This window comes from Cibotium barometz, chromosome 17 (assembly GCF_041138505.1).
Source record: "Cibotium barometz isolate CiBa-2024 chromosome 17, ASM4113850v1, whole genome shotgun sequence".
NCBI lineage: Eukaryota > Viridiplantae > Streptophyta > Polypodiopsida > Cyatheales > Cibotiaceae > Cibotium > Cibotium barometz.
In genome coordinates, this window is record NC_141062.1 from 48,209,379 (window position 1) to 48,229,362 (window position 19,984).

At 44.9% G+C, this 19,984-nt stretch overlaps 1 protein-coding gene across 2 annotated transcripts in view; it reads right to left on the reverse strand.

The window, feature by feature from the left end:
• The window catches only part of LOC147630110 (uncharacterized), a 55,693-nt gene that overhangs the window by 18,112 nt on the left and 17,597 nt on the right, over positions 1-19,984 (reverse strand). For both annotated transcript variants that reach the window (XM_086811732.1, XM_086811731.1), the window contains 2 exons: positions 3,329-3,535; positions 2,540-3,037 (listed from right to left, as the gene is read on the reverse strand). In XM_086811732.1, coding sequence (XP_086667858.1) covers positions 2,540-3,037; positions 3,329-3,535 — 705 coding nt within the window. The remainder of the gene's footprint in view (positions 1-2,539; positions 3,038-3,328; positions 3,536-19,984) is intronic.

Below are 19,984 nucleotides of genomic sequence, written 5' to 3' on the forward strand. Positions count from 1 at the left end.
GTTAAATGTAGTTGAGGTAGTTGAACAGGAAATCGGTCACCACCGTTCTTAATTTCTTATCTGGGTCCTATCAGAGTTTTCCATGAGGAGCAAAAAAGGAAGAACAGATCCAGACTGATGCAAGGAGAGGAGACCAAGCCTTGTTCTCTAGGAAGAAAGGCAAAGTGGACTCATCACAGGTGACACCAAGATGAAGAGAGGGAAGTGTCGTTCCTACCACAAGCCAAGGCACTACATTGAAGAGTGTCAGAAAAGACTTGCAAAGCTGAAAGCTAATGAAGACTCTACAAACTCTACCACTTCTACCTCGGACGATAAAAAGCAGCAGCCAGAAGAAAAAGCAAACCTAGTCAATGATGATTGGGCTTTCTAGCAACATTATCACCATGGGGGGAATGTTAAATACTAATAGTGATTAATGTGGGAATAATCCAGTGCTAGGTGGTTGTGTAAACTAGCACTCTTGTGTGTGTAAGCTTAGGTTTAAATAAAGTGGCTCTCATGTGTGTGAGCAGCCGCTAGTGTGTGGGTTCCTTTGTGTGTAGGAACACAACCTCTTAGAAGGATCTTATGTAAGCAATGATGTGTAAAGGTGACACCTCTTAGGGACACTTAGCATCATGCCTTGACATGTTGCATGTGTGGTGGCAAAATATGCACACACCTTGTAAAATGGACTTCTACAAAAAGGACCAATTATCATAATACAAATATGCTTTCCACGACTCTTGTGTCTTCCTCTTTAATCCCTAATTAGTCCCCTCTTTAATCCTCTGATTAATGTGCTGATTATCTTGATGGTCAACATCAATCTCTCTCTGCACTCAGTTGTGCTATTGCTCACTCTCTACTGGAAACAACTCTCACCCATTCTCATTCCATTGGGACCAACAGGCTGGTCACCAACTATTTGTATACAGTACGGGCCTCGTGGGCATGCAAGCAATGTAGGAGGATGCTACATGCTTGTGAGTGTCTTTAAGCCTGAATCTATATCAGTTGTGGACAATTGTACAAGTCCGAGGAGGATGTCACAAACCCTTAACTTCTCGAAACATGCGGAGCATGTTAGACCTAGGCAAGCATATAGATCACATGGGCAGGGCCCACATGGATTCCAAGGGCATGGCAGGATGTTCGAGAACTTGCAGGGCCCATGGAGATTCTTGGACAGTGCCATCATCGATTTAAATAAAGGTGGAAATCTTGTAAAGGCTAGGTAATTTCCATGGTACTTGAGTGTGATTTTGGCCATGTACACTTGGTATATGTAGATGGCAGGCGGAATCTTGGAAGTACAAGGAAGCTCATGGGTGATTCTTCAAGTTCATAAGTGCATTATGCATACGTGTGTACTTGACTTGACCTTCCTTTCTAAATGTGTAAATTGCTTTGCTGCCTCAACAATATGCCTGATATTTTTGCATGTGATTGTCCATGGGATCGAGGACACCCATGCACTTTGTGAACGTGTGTGCACAACCTATTTGGGCCTAAAGCATTGTATTATGGGGTTTGTAGTTGGTAAGTGCCCACAAAACTTAATTTACATCTTTTGGTATTTTATTTCTAAGGGATATGATCAGCAGGTCCACACTTCATAAAAGAGGCCGGAGAACTTATAAGGTGTTCACATTTGGACCAATATTTAAAACAAGTGGACAACTTATGGCATGGTGTGGACAGGTGGGCAGTCTGCATGGAGGGGTGCCTACCTTTTTGCATGAAAAGCACCTGGACACTCCGAATTTGGCAAGGCTTGCTAAAAGTGGTATCACCAGCCTGCTTTTGTAACTTCTGAGGTAGGCACCTACTAGAGGAGAGAGAGAAGGGCTGGTCGACTTGCTACAGACTTGCTACAGGGCTGAGCGTTGAGTTCCAGGAAAGTAACAACACTGGTCGACCAAGATGTTTTCTTACAGGGCTGTTCGGAGTTGGTCGATTGCATACAGTCCTGGTCGTCACTGTTTGAGAGCTTATAGGGCTGGTCAACTTCATACCATTGCCTACCACCGTGTATGATCAATCTATAAGTTTGCCCAAATGAAGTAGGGCCATTACCATATGCAGTTGTGTATCATTAATCCTCTGAACCTCTTACTATCATTTAGTCCTCCAATCAAATTGTTTGCGGTCCTTGAATGTGAAATATCCAAGTAGAATAACCCTCCTTACGGATGGGAACTTTATAAAGACTAAACAAGGAAGAAGGTAGGGTGAGACACCATCCTTGATCTTGTTGCTAACAAAGGACCTTAAAGGAGCGTGGCAGGCTGCAACAAAAACAGGTTGACAAGACCTCTTTGTGATCTTTACCCATTTGTGTGGTACATCCACTTCAGGTTTACCAACGACAAGGTGTAAACGGAACAGCGTAGCAACTCCACCTGAGCCGTGGACCCGCTCGTGGTGTTCTAGTAGTTGTGTTCACACATGGATTCCCAACTATATATAGTAGCTTAAACCCTTCTCCACAAAACGTGACTTTCAGCAAAAAGGGGAAAATATCCACATGAGTTTTATTTGAAATTTCACTAACCTGTTCCTCCTCCTTTCTTTCCAGATCATCTGCCAAGCGTGTGGCCTTTTCCTCCTGCCAGTCATCTTGTGTAAGCGTGTCATAGTCCTTCATCTCTGCTTGGAAAGGCATGCTACTATCGTTTGTGCTATTCAGTAGCCTCTCTAGTGTGAAGACCATGCCCGAAGTAGCCTCGCCTTCTTTCAAAAATATATCCTCAGATTTTAATTCATCAATCCCAGCCAAAAGCTCCCATCGCCAGTCTTGTGTCAAAGCACCAGGAATTTCTGACATTGGCTTCAGAAGCATTGTATCAGAGGGGAATGCAAGAATACTCTCCAAAAGGTCAGCATATCCTTCTAGGGCATTGCGAACCAAAAGTTGAGTTGTATAAGAAAAGCTTGTCGAAGTGACTCCTCGATCCAGCATATTGTGCATTGAAAGCGAAAGCGTGACCTTCTCAGTAAGTGCACCAAAGTCTCCTGCAGGATAAAGCAGGCTTCCTAAACCATCCATTAACTGCCAAAAAAAAAAAGCAGGACCAACATGTTAGTTCTGTGTGTGCGTGCGTGCGTGTGTGTGTGTGTGTGTGTGTGTGTGTGTGCAGGGCCGTGCGCATGGATATGCATGTGTGTGCATGTATAGCATACACAAAGACCAGCAAGCAACACAGTCCATGAGTATGACTCTTCTAAGAACTACAAAATAGCTTATATGAAAATTTGAAAATTGTTTTAATCAAACTCTAAAATGCTAGATATGAAATCTCTATGAGATTATTTTCACAGAACGTCCATTCAACTAACTTACAAAGTTTTGTATAATTGTGATGTTGGGAGCAAGAATAAAACGCTCCAGAGCAACAGCCCGAAGTAAGACACTTGGAAATTCTTGCTCGTCACGGAGTGAGCTGTAAACAACAACGTCTGCTGCCCACAACAATCCATTCACATCCATATTATTATCACTGAAATAGGAGACGGAGCCATCCTTGAGGCCTAAGTGGCGGGCCATCACCTGCCAAAAACACACAATTAAACTAAGCCACTAGAAGTTCTTTTCACATCATCCCAAATTTTGAAAGGGCAGAAAGAAAGAAGAGGCTCTCACAACATTGTAAGCTGTGGTGTCTACACTGATGCAAAAGCAGAGGCACTTACAACATTGTAAGCTGTGGTGCCTACATTAGTGCTTTATGCAAAAGCACTAAAGCACTAGCATGCACCATCACATAACTTGCCTCTGTATATATTAATGCAAAAGCTCTGTGCCACCAGGGCTGAGCTATACCCTCCTCTTTGAGCCTCTATGTATACTTCCACGTCAAAGAGCTGAAGAAAGAAAGAAGAGGCTCTCACAATATTGTAAGCTGTGGTGTCTACACTAATGCAAAAGCATAAAGCACTAGCATGCACCATCACATAACTTGCCCCTGTATATCTATGCAAAAGCTCTTTGCCAACAGGGCCAAGCTACAACCTCCTCTTTGAGCCTCTATATGTATACTTCTACGTCAACGTGGCAATCAAAAACTGCTTTTTAATGGGCAAATACCTAGGGTTGTGGTTATGCATTGCAAATTTCACAATGATCATCACACGGTTCTATGTTAAGTTGCTAAGGAAGTCATCGATAATAAGCAGAACTTGATTTTTATGTGCACAAACAATTGCATAGAATTAATTACAAATAGGCTCTCTCTCTCTCTCTCTCTCTCTCTCTCTCTCTCTCTCTCTCTCCCACACACACACACACACATGCAGTATGAGAACCAGAGATGTTTAAGCATGTATTTACTGGAGAATCATTCCACAGAAAGATATTGCTGGGGCAGCACTCCAAAAGACAGCCAGCGAGTCACCTCCCAGTCTCCATCACATTTCTTTGGGTCCCCACCACTGACCATAGTGGCCCAACAGGAACAGTAGCATGACCAGCCTGGTCCACAACAGCCTACACAGACACATGAACCTCCGAGTCCAGGTACACAGGGTGTCACTCATGAGCATGTGCGATCCATTCTAAGAGCTAGACACCCCAGACCTCACACGCCTCATCCCTCCACCTGGCAGCTGCTGATCCAGGATATCTTAAGATGATATGGCGAGCTCACATCACAGAGAGGAGATGCTATGGCTGCTTTGTGTTCCATTCTGGAGGAGGATGGTAACAGTGTATGATCACACATTGTCATCATGTAGCATCACAAGGATAATTTAGTTTATGTAGCTAGTTTTGTACAGTTTTTTTCTTTTCCATGGATGCTATGGCTGCTTTGCGTTCCATTCTGGAGGAGGATGGCAACAGTGTATGATCACACATTGTCATCATGTAGCATCACAAGGATACTTTAGTTTATATAGCTAGTTTTGTACAGTTTTTTTCTTTTCCATGGATACATTGCACTACCTTTTCCGTCTCTCAGACTCTCTGGGCCTTTTGAAGACCCTCTCTCTCTCTCTCTCTCTCTCTCTCTCTCTCTCTCTCTCTCTCCAAGTACCAGGAGGCATGTCAAATATGATCACTAGCACCATAAGGGAGAAGCAGGGAGGCCTCTCTCTCTCCTACTAGGAGGCATGTCAGATGAGGTCATTGACAGACTGTGCGCGCCGCACGCCACACTATGATACACCGGTTACCCATTTTGCTTTATCCAGACAACATAGTGATGATCTGAGATTCAGCTCAGGGGCTATAGAGACACCTAATGACATTGCAGACCTTTTGTGAGCAACGAGGCTTCACAACTAACCTTGGCAAGACCAAGGTTATGAACTTCAACACTTCACACTAAGTGGCTTCCAGACTGAGCTTCACATATGCAAGGGATCAGGTAGACATTGTCTCATCTTAAGTGTACTTGGGAGTCACCTTTTTTGGACACTGCTGAATCCACTATGCACCCAGCAGCCTAGGCTGGGCTGATGAGAGGGTATACAGCTTAGGCTTGATTGGAGTTGCACCCCACAAAGATCAGCTATGCCTCACAGCCCCCCATCATGTGTTTCTTTCACCCAACCTAAGATAGAGGTAAGATAGAGGCTCTGCAAGAGAGCTGCGACCTAGATGGCCCTACTCAACAAACCAGCGTGCACCCTGCCTCCTGGGCATATCCCTAAACAGAGCAATCCAAGTGCAACGAGCTAGACTCCTCGAGACCCACTGCTCCACCTAACAGCTTAAGATCCAAGAGACATAGAAGTGCCCCTCAATAAGCCATGGACGTGAAGAGCCTCTATTTGTCTTTCGCCTCTAGCCAGGGTTTTTTCAATGATAAAAGCACTTCATGGACACATTGTAACACTTTTGGTCTCATACACCCTTTGGTCTTTTGTAGGCGTTGGTAAAATCTCTCTCTCTCTCTCTCTCTCTCTCTCTCTCACCCTTTGGTCTTTTGTAGGCGTTGATAAAATCTTTCTTGGACCCTTTGGTCTTTTGCAAGTCTTTTAAGGCAGGAGTGAACTATAACGAGGGCTCGAAGAAAATCTGGGAGAAACGCCCACCCACACCCATCACATCTCCATCCATATGGCACACATGCACGATCCCTGTACGAAGTACCAGATCAGCCCCCCATCCCACTACTACCATCACATCCACGTCCCATCACATCCACCTTTTTCACACCAGCCACGGTAGTCCGAGCCATCTGGAGACTCACAAATAGTAGATCACAGGACCACGAGGGCCTCTTGGCAAAGCACATCTCCCATGCGGGGGAAACTCTAGCACCTCTCTTGGCCCATATGTTCAACCGGGCTCTTTCGGAAGGCTTCCTACCCACCTTGACAGCCCATATCATCACATATCATCCATAAAGCTGGAGATCCCATGGACCCCAACAATCACACGACTACTATGACTGGCCACACACTGGCCAAACTTTATGGGTCAATAACTGAGATGGAGCTCGACACACTAGCAGAGAGACGTGGGCACAGAGCATCAAGGCAAGTAGGCTTCCTCTAATTCCACCAGTCGGTGTGGAATGTTTGGTTGAACACAATGCTAATCAACACACTTAAATACATTAAGACTTAAGAGACAACAAGCTCAATACAACATGTAATTTGCTAAATTCACAAGAGGCACACAATGATCCGGAACAGCTGGCCCCTCCCTCAAATAGTATATATTAATCTTGGGAGAATCATGTACATAGTGTCATGGCCATTTCTAACCACATTTCAATACCAATACATATGAATGCAGTATTGCAAACAATGCATATGGTTGTCGGTGAAGATCTTCAACTCACACTACCCTCTCAAGTGCGCATGTTTCCTACCATATGCTCTCTATTGTTCCACCCACACATGGTAGACACAATCTACAAGAGAGAATGTAGGACAAGAGAACACAACACAAGGTATGTGAACATGGAGTCTTGCTACTTCCTTGCATAATTGAGCATTAAAGCTTACCAATTGCAAGTAGAGTCGACGTCAGTGGAAGTCTTCACGATGGAAGCGTCTAGAGTGTTGAAAACTTCAATTTGTCGCAATCCTTCGCGACAAAAGTCTTCAAGTGGTTGCAAGGAACCCTCAGCAGACATAGCTTTGTCCACTTTAGGACATTAGTGTGTGTGAACAAAGGGCTCGTCATAATTTATAAGTGAGCTATACGACCAATACTTACCACCTATCACATGCCACATAACCATGTCAGCAGACTGTTTCACACGCACAGTTCTTCAAGGGCGGGCACTCCCTTACCTGGAACTACACACTAGTCAAGCAAGCATGAAAACAACATGCAAATTCAATTTACAAGCAAGCACATTGGTATGGACAATCCCCGTTCATGAGACTATACCAAAATAGACGTGTTCCAAGCAAGTACGTGAGGTAGCAGACCCAATGAAACACCAATCCTCCAGGCATTCCCGAGCATGTACACACAGGCACAAGTCCCGACAGAAAGCCAAATCCAGAGTATCACATAAGTGACATCAATCCCCTCAATAACAACCATGGATGCCACTCCAATGTATACGCATAATGAGAAAGCACAAGTGGACCACTTGGGTGGCCAAATGGTGACATCCCCCCCCCCCCCCCCCCCGGCTTCTAAACAGTTATCCGCGACACTGAGGAGCATCCAAATACGTCTAAAGCATAGACACAGGAAACGCCCGTTTCCAAGGGTGGAAACGTGTAAACACACGTTTTTTGGGGCCATGAAGCATGTAACGCTAAAGAATCGCTAATCAACTAGCAATGGGCGTTTCTCACAGGGATCGCGGCTGGAAACGGGCGGAAACGTGCAAGGGTGGCCGTTTTTCTTAACGTTTGAAGCCCGTTTTTTTTAATAGAAAAGCATAGCTATTTTTTTTATATAAAAAACGTGGCAAGATAGAAAAGCGCAGCCCGTTTTTATAGACAAGGGCAGCCCGTTTTTTTCCCAAAAAAAAAGTGCAGCACGTTTTTTTTCCTTCCGTTTTTTTTCTAAACGTTGGGCATAAGCTTCCTTCCGTTTTTTTCTAAACGTTGGGCTGTGGGCCGTTTTCTTATGTACGTTGGGCTGTGGGAGGAAATAGCATTTTGTTCCTCCATTTCTAGCGAGAGGCGGGAGGAGCTCCGAAAGGAAAGAGAAGGACATGCAACCAACTCCAGCAACTCGACGGACCAGGAGTGGAGTGGATCCTACTACATACGTGGGATCTTCGCAAAGCGTAGGGAGCAGGATGCCATCAATTTTTGGACCTACGGCCACGCCGTTTGGGAGTGGAGTGGATCCTACTACATACGGGGATCTTCGCAAAGCGTAGGGAGCAGGATGCCATCAATTTTTGGACCTACGGCCACGCCGTTTGGGCCACCTCCAACACTGCTCAGGGGAGCTTCAATGAGGCAGAGCACTCTTCCAGGTCGGTGGGATCCTAAGGAGGAGGAGGTGGATGCAGCAGTCGGTCGTTTCTTCTACCATGATGCCATCGCCTTCCACGCAGCCGAGAGCTTCTATTTCAAGGATATGGTGAGAAAAATTGCAAAGTTTGGACCCACCTACACTCCCCCTACTTCTGAGGCCTTGAGGACCACAATCTTGTCAAAGGAGGAGGACACAGTGAATGCAGCGAGACGGAGGTTGTGAGGGCCTCTTGGGAGCGGAACAGCATCACTCTAATTACAGATGGATGGAGTGACACGCGGTCTAGGTCGATTCATGGAGTCCTTGCCTATTCGCAAGCATACTTCATCAGTGCACATGACGCATCGGAGACGGGAAAGAGTGCAGAGACATTATTCAAAGAGTGGTCCGATGCGGTAGAAGTAGTTGGTCCAGCGAAGGTGATACAGCTTGTGACCGATGGGGAGCCAGCAAATAGGGCAGCTGGTAGATTGTTGGAGGAGCGATATCCACATATCACTTTCTCCGTGTGCATGGCCCATTGTTTGAACAACCTGCTCAAAGACCTAGGACACATAAAGTGGGTAGCAGATACCATAGAGAAGGGCAACCAGATTGTGTCCTTCATTTACAGGCACACTTTCTTGTTGGCTGAGTTCAGGAAGAGGTCGCAAAGAGATCTTCGAAAGTATTTGGACACTCGTTTCGGATACAACTTCTTGATGATGGAGTCCATACAGAAGAGTTCCAATGCTCTAAAGCAACTCATGGTGAGTGATGAGTTTGAGAAACATCATCTAGCATGCACAAAAGCGGGGAAGGATTGCAAGACAAACATCGCAGACTCGGAATTTTGGGAGCAGTGTAGGAAAATTGTCAATCTAGGGAAGCCCATCATCCACTTGTTAAGGATGACAGATGCTTTGCAGCCATGCATTGGTTGAATTTATGAAGCAATGGACAGGATGATAGAGAAGCTGGTGCAAATAGAGACAAATAAAGTCTTGTATATAGAGATGAGGGACATGTGCACTGACAAGTGGAGTGACTACCATTCTCCTATGCATGCAGCAGCTCTTGTGGTCGACCCGTATTTCCAATCAGGGAAGCAATGTGCAGATGGCGAGGTGTCAGCTGGGTGGGACAAGGTGCTCGACAAACTTGTGCCGGATCCCACTCTACAAAGAACCATCAGGAATCAACTAGCTGACTACAGGGCCCTCAAGAAGAGGTTTGGTAAAGTGAATGCTTTGCTTGATCGAATGACCACTGATCCATGTGTGTGGTAGGAAGATTATGGAGCAGATGCACCAGAGTTTCAAGGGCTTGCCATCAAGATTCTAACACAAGCTGTTAGTTCGTCTTGCTTAGAGCAACTATGGAGCTCATTCAGCCATGTCATTTCAAAGAAGCGTAACCGTCTTGGCACTCTAAAAGCCAATGACTTGGTTTATTTCAGTGCCAATCTACGTCTTCTTGAGCGCTTGGAGTTTCCAAATGCTTGGAAGCATTGGTCCGAGGAGGACGAAGAGGATTTGGAGCGGATGGAGCATCCCTCTACTCCACCTAACATGGTTGCTAGTTCTTATGCTACAACAACAGGAGATTGTGGCTCCAACGAGCCTGATGATCATGACTTTTTCGAGCCGGAAGGCTTTTATTCCGGTTTTTGAGCTAGCCTCTCACTTATGAGACTTTTGTAACTTGTATCCCGATGTAATTTCATTGATTATAAATCAAGGGGTCTCAAATTCCTATTGTTGTTCGTTATTTACATTTTTCTATTTTTTTCATGGTTGTTCGTTATCTATTCCAATAATTTATACTTAGCCGACTCCACCGTCGGTTCCTACCGGTCCCGGTTCCTAGTGACAAGCGTTCCACGTTTCGACATGTTCATCGTTTCCGTTTCCGTTCCCGTTTCCCGTTTCTGGTGACTATGACTCTAAAGCAAGGACATGCAATCTCTAAAGAACTCTTCATCTACCCATTTAAGATCAATGGAAAGATAGTTCTTGAACTTCACAAGGTAACACCTGATGAGTTTGGCTCCCACAATCTTGCTCTTGTGATACACAGTCTATTCTAGCTACAAAGTGTCCTCAAGCTCATCCACTTCTAGTGGATCCTCAGTTCGTTGGGCTCCGGCCCTACATACTTGCGAAGGAGACTCACATGAAAAGTATTGTGTATATGCTAATGACTAGGCAATGCCAACCTGAAAGCCACTTCATTGATCTTCTTGATCACTCGAAAAGGCCCCTAGTACTTGGTTGCAAGTTTAGGGTATGCACCCTCTTTGCCAGGCAGTCTTGCTTTCTTGGCTCTATACTCTTCTTCGGTCTTCGAGAAGACTAGGATGTCATCAAAGAGGACACTTGTAAATTTCTTGGCTAAACCAAACCCCTCTCAAGAAGTTCCTTTCCCTGTTTCATGATCTCCTCTTTGGGATGCACTAACACAATAGATTGGTCTATTAGGTGATGAGCTACCCGACACAAGATCAATGCGATGATCTTCCAGTCATACGGATGGCAACTCATTTGGTAACTCATCAGCAAAACAATCATTGTACTATTGCAAAAATTTCAGCCTATCGTTACTAAGAGCGTTTACATGCACATTGGATTCTTCAACATAATCCCGTGCAAGAATCAAGTACGCAAAAGCACTCTTTTCATTACTTTCTTAATTTGTACATGATATACAATGGGGATAGTATCTCATCCTCTCCACCAACATCAATTACATGCTCTCGGCCTTTACGCATGAAGGTGATCTTGTTGGTCTTGTAAGCCTTGAGCAGATCAATGCGCGTGTGCCAAGGCTTTCCAAGCAATACATCACAACCATTCAAAGGCACTACAAGAAAGTTTCCATGATCTAAATGTGCAACTTGCTAATGAATGGTGTAACCTGCACTTCTTTACCAACAAAGGCGGGCCCCTGCTTCAATATGTCCCCTACTTCAATACCCAATGCAGTTGCCATTTGTGAAGATATAAAGTTCTCAGTTGCACAATCATCAAACATATACAAAGCGAGCTGATCCTTAAGCTACCCCTGAGCTTCATATACAACCCTATCTTTGCTATCATGTGAAGTATTCCCCTGCACATCAAGAACCATATGCACATTGAGCTTTGGTGCATTCACATTATCACGCTTCTTCTCGTTTAGGCATGCTTTTGCAATATGTTCAATGCTACCACGAGTAAAATATTTTCCCTCACTCATATACTACCCTTTCTGCTCAGCAGTAAGATCATAGTCTTTCACTTTGAAGGGACGCTTCTTAGCAGACTTATTTTCAACCTTTGGTCCATTTTTGTCTTGAACTCAGAAACTTCCCAGTGAGAAAGCTGAGGGTAAACAACAGCTTGCTGCAAGATGATATTTTCATAGTACATACTTCTCACCAAAGAGGCTATTAACGGGCTGAAGAGCAAGGAAGGGATAGGGGGGTCTTAGAGAAAATTTACAAATGAAATGCAGGGCATTATCAAAAGGATAGGAATACTGAGAGCTCATCAAAAGAGACAAGAAAGGTAATATTGGGGGAATCTGCTAGATATTTTACAAAAGAAGAGGCAATTGAATGGTCTATCCAGGACGGAGATGGACCAATATGCAAAATGTCAGACTCACCTAAAAGAGGAAGATGACAAAATTGCCATGATCTAACAGGATTTGGAAAGAGCTTCTCAGTAAGCCACCAGTGAGTGGAATGGATCATAGATTTCTGAGTGAAATCCTCATCACTAAAAGCAATATCAAATTGGGCAATAAAAGCAAGTGCCTTTGACAAATCATATTCTCCATGATATGTATCAAATTTAACAGATTTGTCTCCAACTTTGAAGTTAGGAGACTTTGATGCATTAGCCTGCATCTCAATATGTTTTCTTGTATGCATGTCCATTGGGACAGCCCTTGGAATTGGCATCATTTTGCGAACAAAAGGGGATGCATTGGGCATAGAAACATGTGCCCTGTAAGCATGAAGCATGGCTAGCTCCTCAACATACATTGGTGCATTCTCACCCATAACTTTTCCCTCACGTGCACACTCGAGGGCGTGAGTAGAGCATGAGAGATACGCAAAATACCTACACCAACAGAAAATTGCAGCCCATGTTGCATGTGTTGTGCATGTACATTTTCATGCCAGCAATGGCATTTGACATACATTTTGACCACTGCCATAAACATTGCATTCTTCACGGGCTACATAAGGTACAACTACAAGGCGTGAAGTCGCCGATGGTTCCTCTCTAGTTGTAAGAGGGTTCATCCTCTTAGACATGTGCTCATGTTTAACCACCCGTGGGGATTCCAAGACATGTGGAATAGTTGCATTTTCTCCATAGACATCCTCAATACGAACGTGCTGCATCCCTCGGTTGCATGTGCAACTCTTGAGCTATCACTGCCATGGCATGATCCGTAAATGATTCAGAATTCTTAGCCTTCAAAAAGATCATGTACCAATGGATCCTGGCGGTAGAGCTTCAATTCTTCTTCTTGTAAATAAAGAAGAGCCTACATACAAGTAAGTTCAGCCCTTAACGCTATGGACTCTCCTTCCTGCATTTTCTCTTTACCACGGGACGGTTGTCCCACATGTTCCTGTTCCAGTATGCACCACATGAGTATAATCTTCATGTAAAGCATTGGAAGCATGCATATCATTGTCCCCGTCTCTTTCACTGTACGGTTGTCCATAGTGTTCTAAGTGTAGAGATACCTAGTGTTCGCGATGATCGTCTTTTAGGATGGAAGTGAAAGAGACCCGTATGCTTTGATGCCAATGTAATTCCACCGGTCGGTATGGAATCGTTGGTTGAACAAAATGCTACTCAATACACTTAAATAAACTAAGATTTAATGGACAACAAGCACAATACAAAATGTAATTTGTTGAATTGACAAGAGACACACAATGAGCCGGAATGGCCGGCCCCTCCCTCAAATAGTGTATATTAATCTTAGGAGAATCAAGTACATAGTGTCATGGGCATTTCTAACCACATTTCCAACCAATGCAGTATTGCAAACAATATGGTTGTCAGTGAAGATCTTCAACTCACACTATCCCCTCACGTGCCCATGTTCCCTACCATCTACTCTCTATTGTTCCGCCCACACATGGTAGACACAATCTCCAAGACAGCATGTAGGACAAGAGAACACTACACAAGGTATGTGAACATGTAGTCATGCTGCTTCCTCCTCCTACCTACTTCCATAATTGAGCATTAATGCTTACCAATTGCAAGTAGAGTCGATGTCAATGGAAGTCTTCACGATGAAAGCATCTGGAGTGTTGAAATCTTCAATTTGTTGCGATTGTGACAAAAGTCTTCAAGTGGTTGCAAGGAACCCTAGGAAAGCTTCCCCTATGGTTCAACTTGAGAAAGGAAGGCTGAAATTAGCGTTTTCAGCCAAAAGACCAAAAATTGCGGCAAAGAAAATAACTATTTTGCTGAGTTCCAGCCATTGGGAGTGTGTAGGAGAGTGATTACGGCCTGGAAACACTCTAACAAGCTTGGATATGGTGTACGGAAGGAGAAAGTGCAAAAAATACAGCCATAAAGTCTCTTTAAGTGGACACAAACTCCTAGAGTGATTACGGCCTGGAAACACTCTTGAAAGCTTAGAAAACACTCTAACAAACTTGGATATGGTGTAGGGAAGAAGAAAGTGCAGAAAATACAGCCATAAAGCCTCTTGAAGTGAGCGCCAACTTCTAGAGAGAGAGGAGAAGAGAGAGATGATGAGATGTCCACCTTGGGTGTCAGGCAGAGAGGAAAAGTAAGTTGGGACCCAAGCTAGGATTGACACATGGCTGGTTGCTCTTTTTGAACAAAGGGGATAAGGTTTGGGCGGACATTGAGCTTTTTCCACCTTACGACATCACTGTGTGCAAACAGAGGGCTGGTCATAATTTATAAATGAGTTTTGGTCACCCAAAACTTAATAAAGTGTGTACACACTCACTTGTAAATTAATGCTAGATCCTAAGGCTCAACTATACAACCAATACTTACCACCTGTCACATGCCACATAACCATGTCAGCTTGCACTTTCACATGCACGGTTCTTCAGGGGCAAGCGTCCCCTTACTCAGAACTACACATTGGTCAAGTAAGCATGAACACAACACGCAAGCACTGTAACACGCAGAAGCTCTGGGGGTCTTCTTTCAGCCCTAAACACCACTTAGAACATGCTGATGCAAAAACGCAGACAAAAGGGAGAGTAGAGAGAGAGAGATGGCTGGAAATTCAGTATAATCATATGCTACAAAAAGGTACTCTAGATCTACAGCCATGGGACGCCTTCCTGAAAGGGTGTAAACACCCAAAATCATCCTAATGCTGGACCCACTCCCTAGTGGAGTGAATGAATCTATCCTTGAGCACATGTGCTATTTATAGGCTCTTGAACCCCTTGGAGTGCTGGCCGACTGGCTTGTCTTCTCCATAAAGCAGCGCCGTCTGGTCTTCTTGCCATGTAATGATGCTCTTTCAGCCGTCTTGCCCTCTGGTACAGCCGACGCGTCCTATAAGCAACCGAAAGCACCCAAGTCCTTCTCCAAGTCCAAACTTGCCACTTCAGCACCTTATGCTCCAACTTCTAGTTCTAATGCTCTTTTTTTGGCTACCCCTTCTGGATTATCTTCTGAGAATGTCCATGGCAATTCTTGCACATGACATCCCCCTCTGCTACACTTGATGACGGGATTCCAACTTTTTCCTTGGATGACTGTCATCATCCCAAACTATTCCGGGAGTCCCTCTATCATCCATCCCTTGCAACCCTTTTCTCTGAAAACCCGGCCTGGTCTCCAAAACCACTCTGACTCTGAATAAGATCTCTGCATCTGTTCCCTCCAGTCCCCAATCCATTCCTGCCCTGACTCTCAACACTGTCTTGGTCTTCATTCCTGACAAATGAGTCTGGCACTCTCACATCACCCCTTGGAGGATAATCCTCCCTTGGGACCGTTGCCCGAGAACCTATCTGGCTCACAGGACTGCCATCCCCTCTTGCTTTGTGGAACACCACCAACAAACCTCCTCGGAGCTCTTCCCGTTCCTGTGTTCCTTGCCTTGGGCTTCGTATCCATGTACTTTCCTGTACCTTGGACCTGTACACCATCATATGGGACTGAATCAGTGTTCAGCTTTGCTAAGCTTGATGCTCTAATACCAATGTAACACGCGGAAGCTCTGGGGGTCTTCTTTCAGCCCTAAACACCACTTAGAACATGCTGATGCAAAAACGCAGACAAAAGGGAGAGTAGAGAAAGAGAGAGAGAGAGAGAGATAGCTGGAAATTCAGTATATTCATATAGTACAAAAAGGTACTCTAGATCTACAGCCATGGGACGCCTTCCTGAAAAGGTGTAAACACCCAAAATCATCCTAAAACTGGACCCACTCCCTAGTGGAGTGAATGAATCTATCCTTGAGCACATGTGCTATTTATAGGCTCTTGACCCCTTGGAGTGCTGGCCGACTGGCTTGTCTTCTCCATAAAGCAGCGCCATCAGGTCTTCTTGCCATGTAATGATGCTCTTTCAGTCGCCTTGCCCTCTGGTAAAGCCGAGACCTCCTGCCGACAGCACCCTGACATGCAACCGACAGCACCCAAGTCCTTCTCCAAGTCCAAACTTGCCACTTCAGCACCTTATGCTCCAACTTCTGGTTCTAATGCTCTTTTTCTGGCTGCCCCTTCTGGATTATCTTCTGAGAATGTCCATGGCAATTCTTGCACATGACAAACACATAAAGATACTATGCAATGCAACATTGGTATGGACAATCCCCGTTCATGAGACTAAACCAAAATAGCGTGTTCCAGGCAAGTACACGAGGTACCAAACCCAATGAAACACCAATCTTCCAGGCATTTCCGAGCATGTACACACAAGCACAAGTCCCAACGGAAAGCCAAATCCAAGTATCCCATGAGTGACATCAATCCCTTGCATAACAACCATGGACACCAATCCAATATATACACAAGCATGGGTGGTTTCCTTGGGTGGCCAAATGGTGACACTTCCATAGGTCATTCTCCATTTTGGATCGCGTCTTCACCCTCCGAGCCATCATAGAGGAGGACACAGCACGACATCTATGGGTTTACTGTTGCTTTGTGGATTTCCGCCAAGGCCAGTGCCTTGAGCCAGACTACTGCACAGACTCCAAGATTTGGGGATACCATTAGGGACCATTGCATTATATGAGTCGGTCGTAGGACGGGTGACATGCCCAGGAGGATTATCAAAGGAGATCTCCAGTACCATCGGAGTGAAGGAAGGATGCCCATTGACTCTCTTTGGCCTCTATATCGACGTGCTTTTAGCCTTCATTGATAGAGGAGGGGGAGGATGTGTATCACTAGCAAGTATCTTTGTTTCATGCTACTTTATGCTGATGGCATTGTGCTTATTGCAGATTCTCTAGAGACATCTTGACACATTATAGGACTCTTATGCAGAGTGGGATCTCCCAGTAAACCTTGGGAAAACCAAGGTTATGGTCTTCAACACATCCCCTCTTTTCACATTGTCATGTGCACAGTGTGTATCTACCGTGTGCTACACGCACGCAAGACTAGCTTCGAGGTTAGGGGAAGCTTGGAGCTAGGCAGGCTGATTGACGAGCTGAGTTAGGGATAGACTAACGGGCGGGCACCCAAGTATGGACGATCGGGCGCCCAAGTGTGGACGCCCGATGACCGGCCAAGAGCCTATAAAAGGGTGGCCAAGGTTAGTTATTGGGATATAGAGAGTCTCGCGAGTTTGTGAGAGCTCTATGGTCTTGGAGCCTAGATCTAGTGTGTGCAGACGTGCACCTGCTTTATGCAGCCGAGGCCGGCAGCAATCTCGAGGCCCGCGAGGGTAGCTTCGTGGCGGTATGGAACGTCGCGAGGAGGAGATTGGTCGGTACGTCAACCTAGTTAGCTCAGCACGTGGCTCGGTGGGCTTGCCCACGGCTGTCATGGTTGGGTGGTGAGTCAGGCCTGCACCCCCTTGTTTGTTTGTTTGTTTGCAAGTTTCGAGTCTCGAACCAAGAACGATCACGAGGAGATCCGTGGGGATTTGACAGTGGTATCAGAGCATACCTCGTGAACGAGCAAGTCAGTTGGTAGAGAAGATGAGGTCGAAGAAAGGTATGTGTTAAAAAACTTGCTGTTTTTTCTGTGCGTACTGCTGTTTTCAGATTCAGTATGTGTTTTTTCTTCATCAAAGAAACCCATGTTGATGGGAGGTGGTAGTCTAAGTAGGGTCATTTGCGTTGCAAAGAAGAGAAGGGACTTGTTTGTGCAGTCGCATGAACTGCAGGGAGAGAGAACAAAAAAAGCACGATGCTTCTCCGCGTACCCTCTTCACGATGTCGACCCAAGAATCGGAGTTGGAGCCCCTTGTGGAACGCGAAGGCTTGCCGGCTACGGAAGGTACCGATGCCGATCTTTTTGACGATTTTGTGTCAAACTCAGATTTCCAAGAGAGAGTTCAAAGTAGCTCTCGAAGCTTCTTCGACGGAACGTCAGGCACAAATCGCAGCCCAGATGCAAGCTTTGCAGAACTCCATCGCTCTATCGACCACTACCCTCTCTACTCTATCGGGAATGGATACCTTGGCTTCTACTTTAGGCCCCAACATTACTCCGGAACCGTTCGGGGGCGAGCAAAAGCATCGCACCAAGGAGATCGTGGACACGTGGCTACATAAGTGGCAAGTTCACTTTCAGTTTCATCCATATGATGATGGAAAGAAGATCCAGTTAGCAGCAGGTTTCCTGTCCAGCAAAGCTTTGCTTTGGTGGAAGGAACTCAACCCTAAGCCAATGACTTGGGCACAATTCGAAGACATCTTCAAGAAAGAATTCCTCAAGAAAGAGGATGATTATGATGTTGTTGCCCGGTTTTCAGCTTTGACCATGACCTCGCAACATCTCACCTATGAGGTCTACCTCCAGAAGTTTAGGGACTTGCAGATGAAAGCTACAAAGATGGATCCCACTACTCTTTTAGGGTTCTTCATAGCTGGTTTACCAGACTTATATTGTTTACACGTTAAAAATAACAAATGTAAAACATTGGACGAGGCCATTCATTCAGCTCGTATCTATGATGATACGATGGTCTCTTCCAAGTCGAAACCCGTTACCGAGCAGGGGAACAAGCATAAAAGGAAGTTCTCCGCACCTATGGCTAACACAACAGAAGGAAAGTCTTCGGACCAACCTTCGAAGAATTCCAGTTCGACACTAGCGAAGAAGAAACGACTCCTTAGGGCTTTAAAGCTCAAGAAGGAAGGACGTTGTTTTATCTGCGAAGAAAAAGGACACATGCGTAACGAGTGCCCAAAGCAAAAGGGTACCAAGACAAACGCAGGACCCAAGCCAAAGGCAGCTAATCAGTTGTCTTTGACAGGTATGTCAATTGCTGTACTTTCTCGCCCTAGTACTTCTTCTGATTGTCTGTTCAATTCTAAAGTATTTGGCTTACATGATCTTCTCCGAGTTTATGGGGAAGTGAATGGCCATAAGATTCACATTCTTCTAGACCCTGGCAGCTCACACAACTTTGTTAACTACAAACTTGTGCAGAAATTGAGTCTTGATACGACACTCAGCGACCATACCTATGAGGTACGCCTACCTGCGGGAAGGCAAGTTTGGGATCGCCAAGTGGAGATGCTTCCAATCCAGATTCAGGACTACAAAGATACTCTGGAATGCTATGTTATGCATCTAGAAAATGTAGACTTGTTATTAGGGATTGAGTAGTTTAAGACTCTTCAAGTCCAGATAGATTGGTCTAGTCATATTTTTTCTTTTCAGCATAAGGACACCCAGTATAGTATTTTAGGTGATTGTATTCATCCCTCTCAGGGACCTCTTGTAAATACAATTGATTTTGGAAATATAATGGATTCTTCTTTGTATACCGCTTTCCATTGTGTATTGATTCCACTTTCTTCCTTTCTCATCCCTTCCATGGATGTAAATGAATTAAGTGTGTTTGAACGCAAAGAATTACAGAAGATACTTGATTCATTTCAAGATGTATTCCCTAAGGAATTGCCATCGGGTTTACCACCTGAACGGGCAATAGATCATCGTATTGACTTGATCCCTGGTGCTCATCCTGTCAGTATTCCACCTTACAGGATGAGCCAAGCTGAGGAAGATGAGTTGGCTAAACAACTCGAAGATTATTTGAGGATGGGCCAGATCCGTCCAAGTAAATCACCTTGGGGTGCACCTGTGCTCCTTAGGAGAAAGAAGAACAATACTTGGAAAATGTGTATAGACTACAAGAGATTGAACAAGCTGGCAATTAAGAACCTCCCTAGATCAGATGACCTGATTGACCGGTTAGCAACAGCGAAATATTTCACAAAGATGGATTTACGTACTGGCTATCACCAGATACGTATTCATGAAGGGCATGTCGAAAGAACCGCCTTTCGGACTAGGTATGGCCATTACGAGTTTCTCGTATTACCTTTTGGGTTAAACAATGCTCCAGCCACTTTCCAGCAAATGATGAACGATCTTTTTCGTGAACATTTGGAAAAATTTGTGGTAGT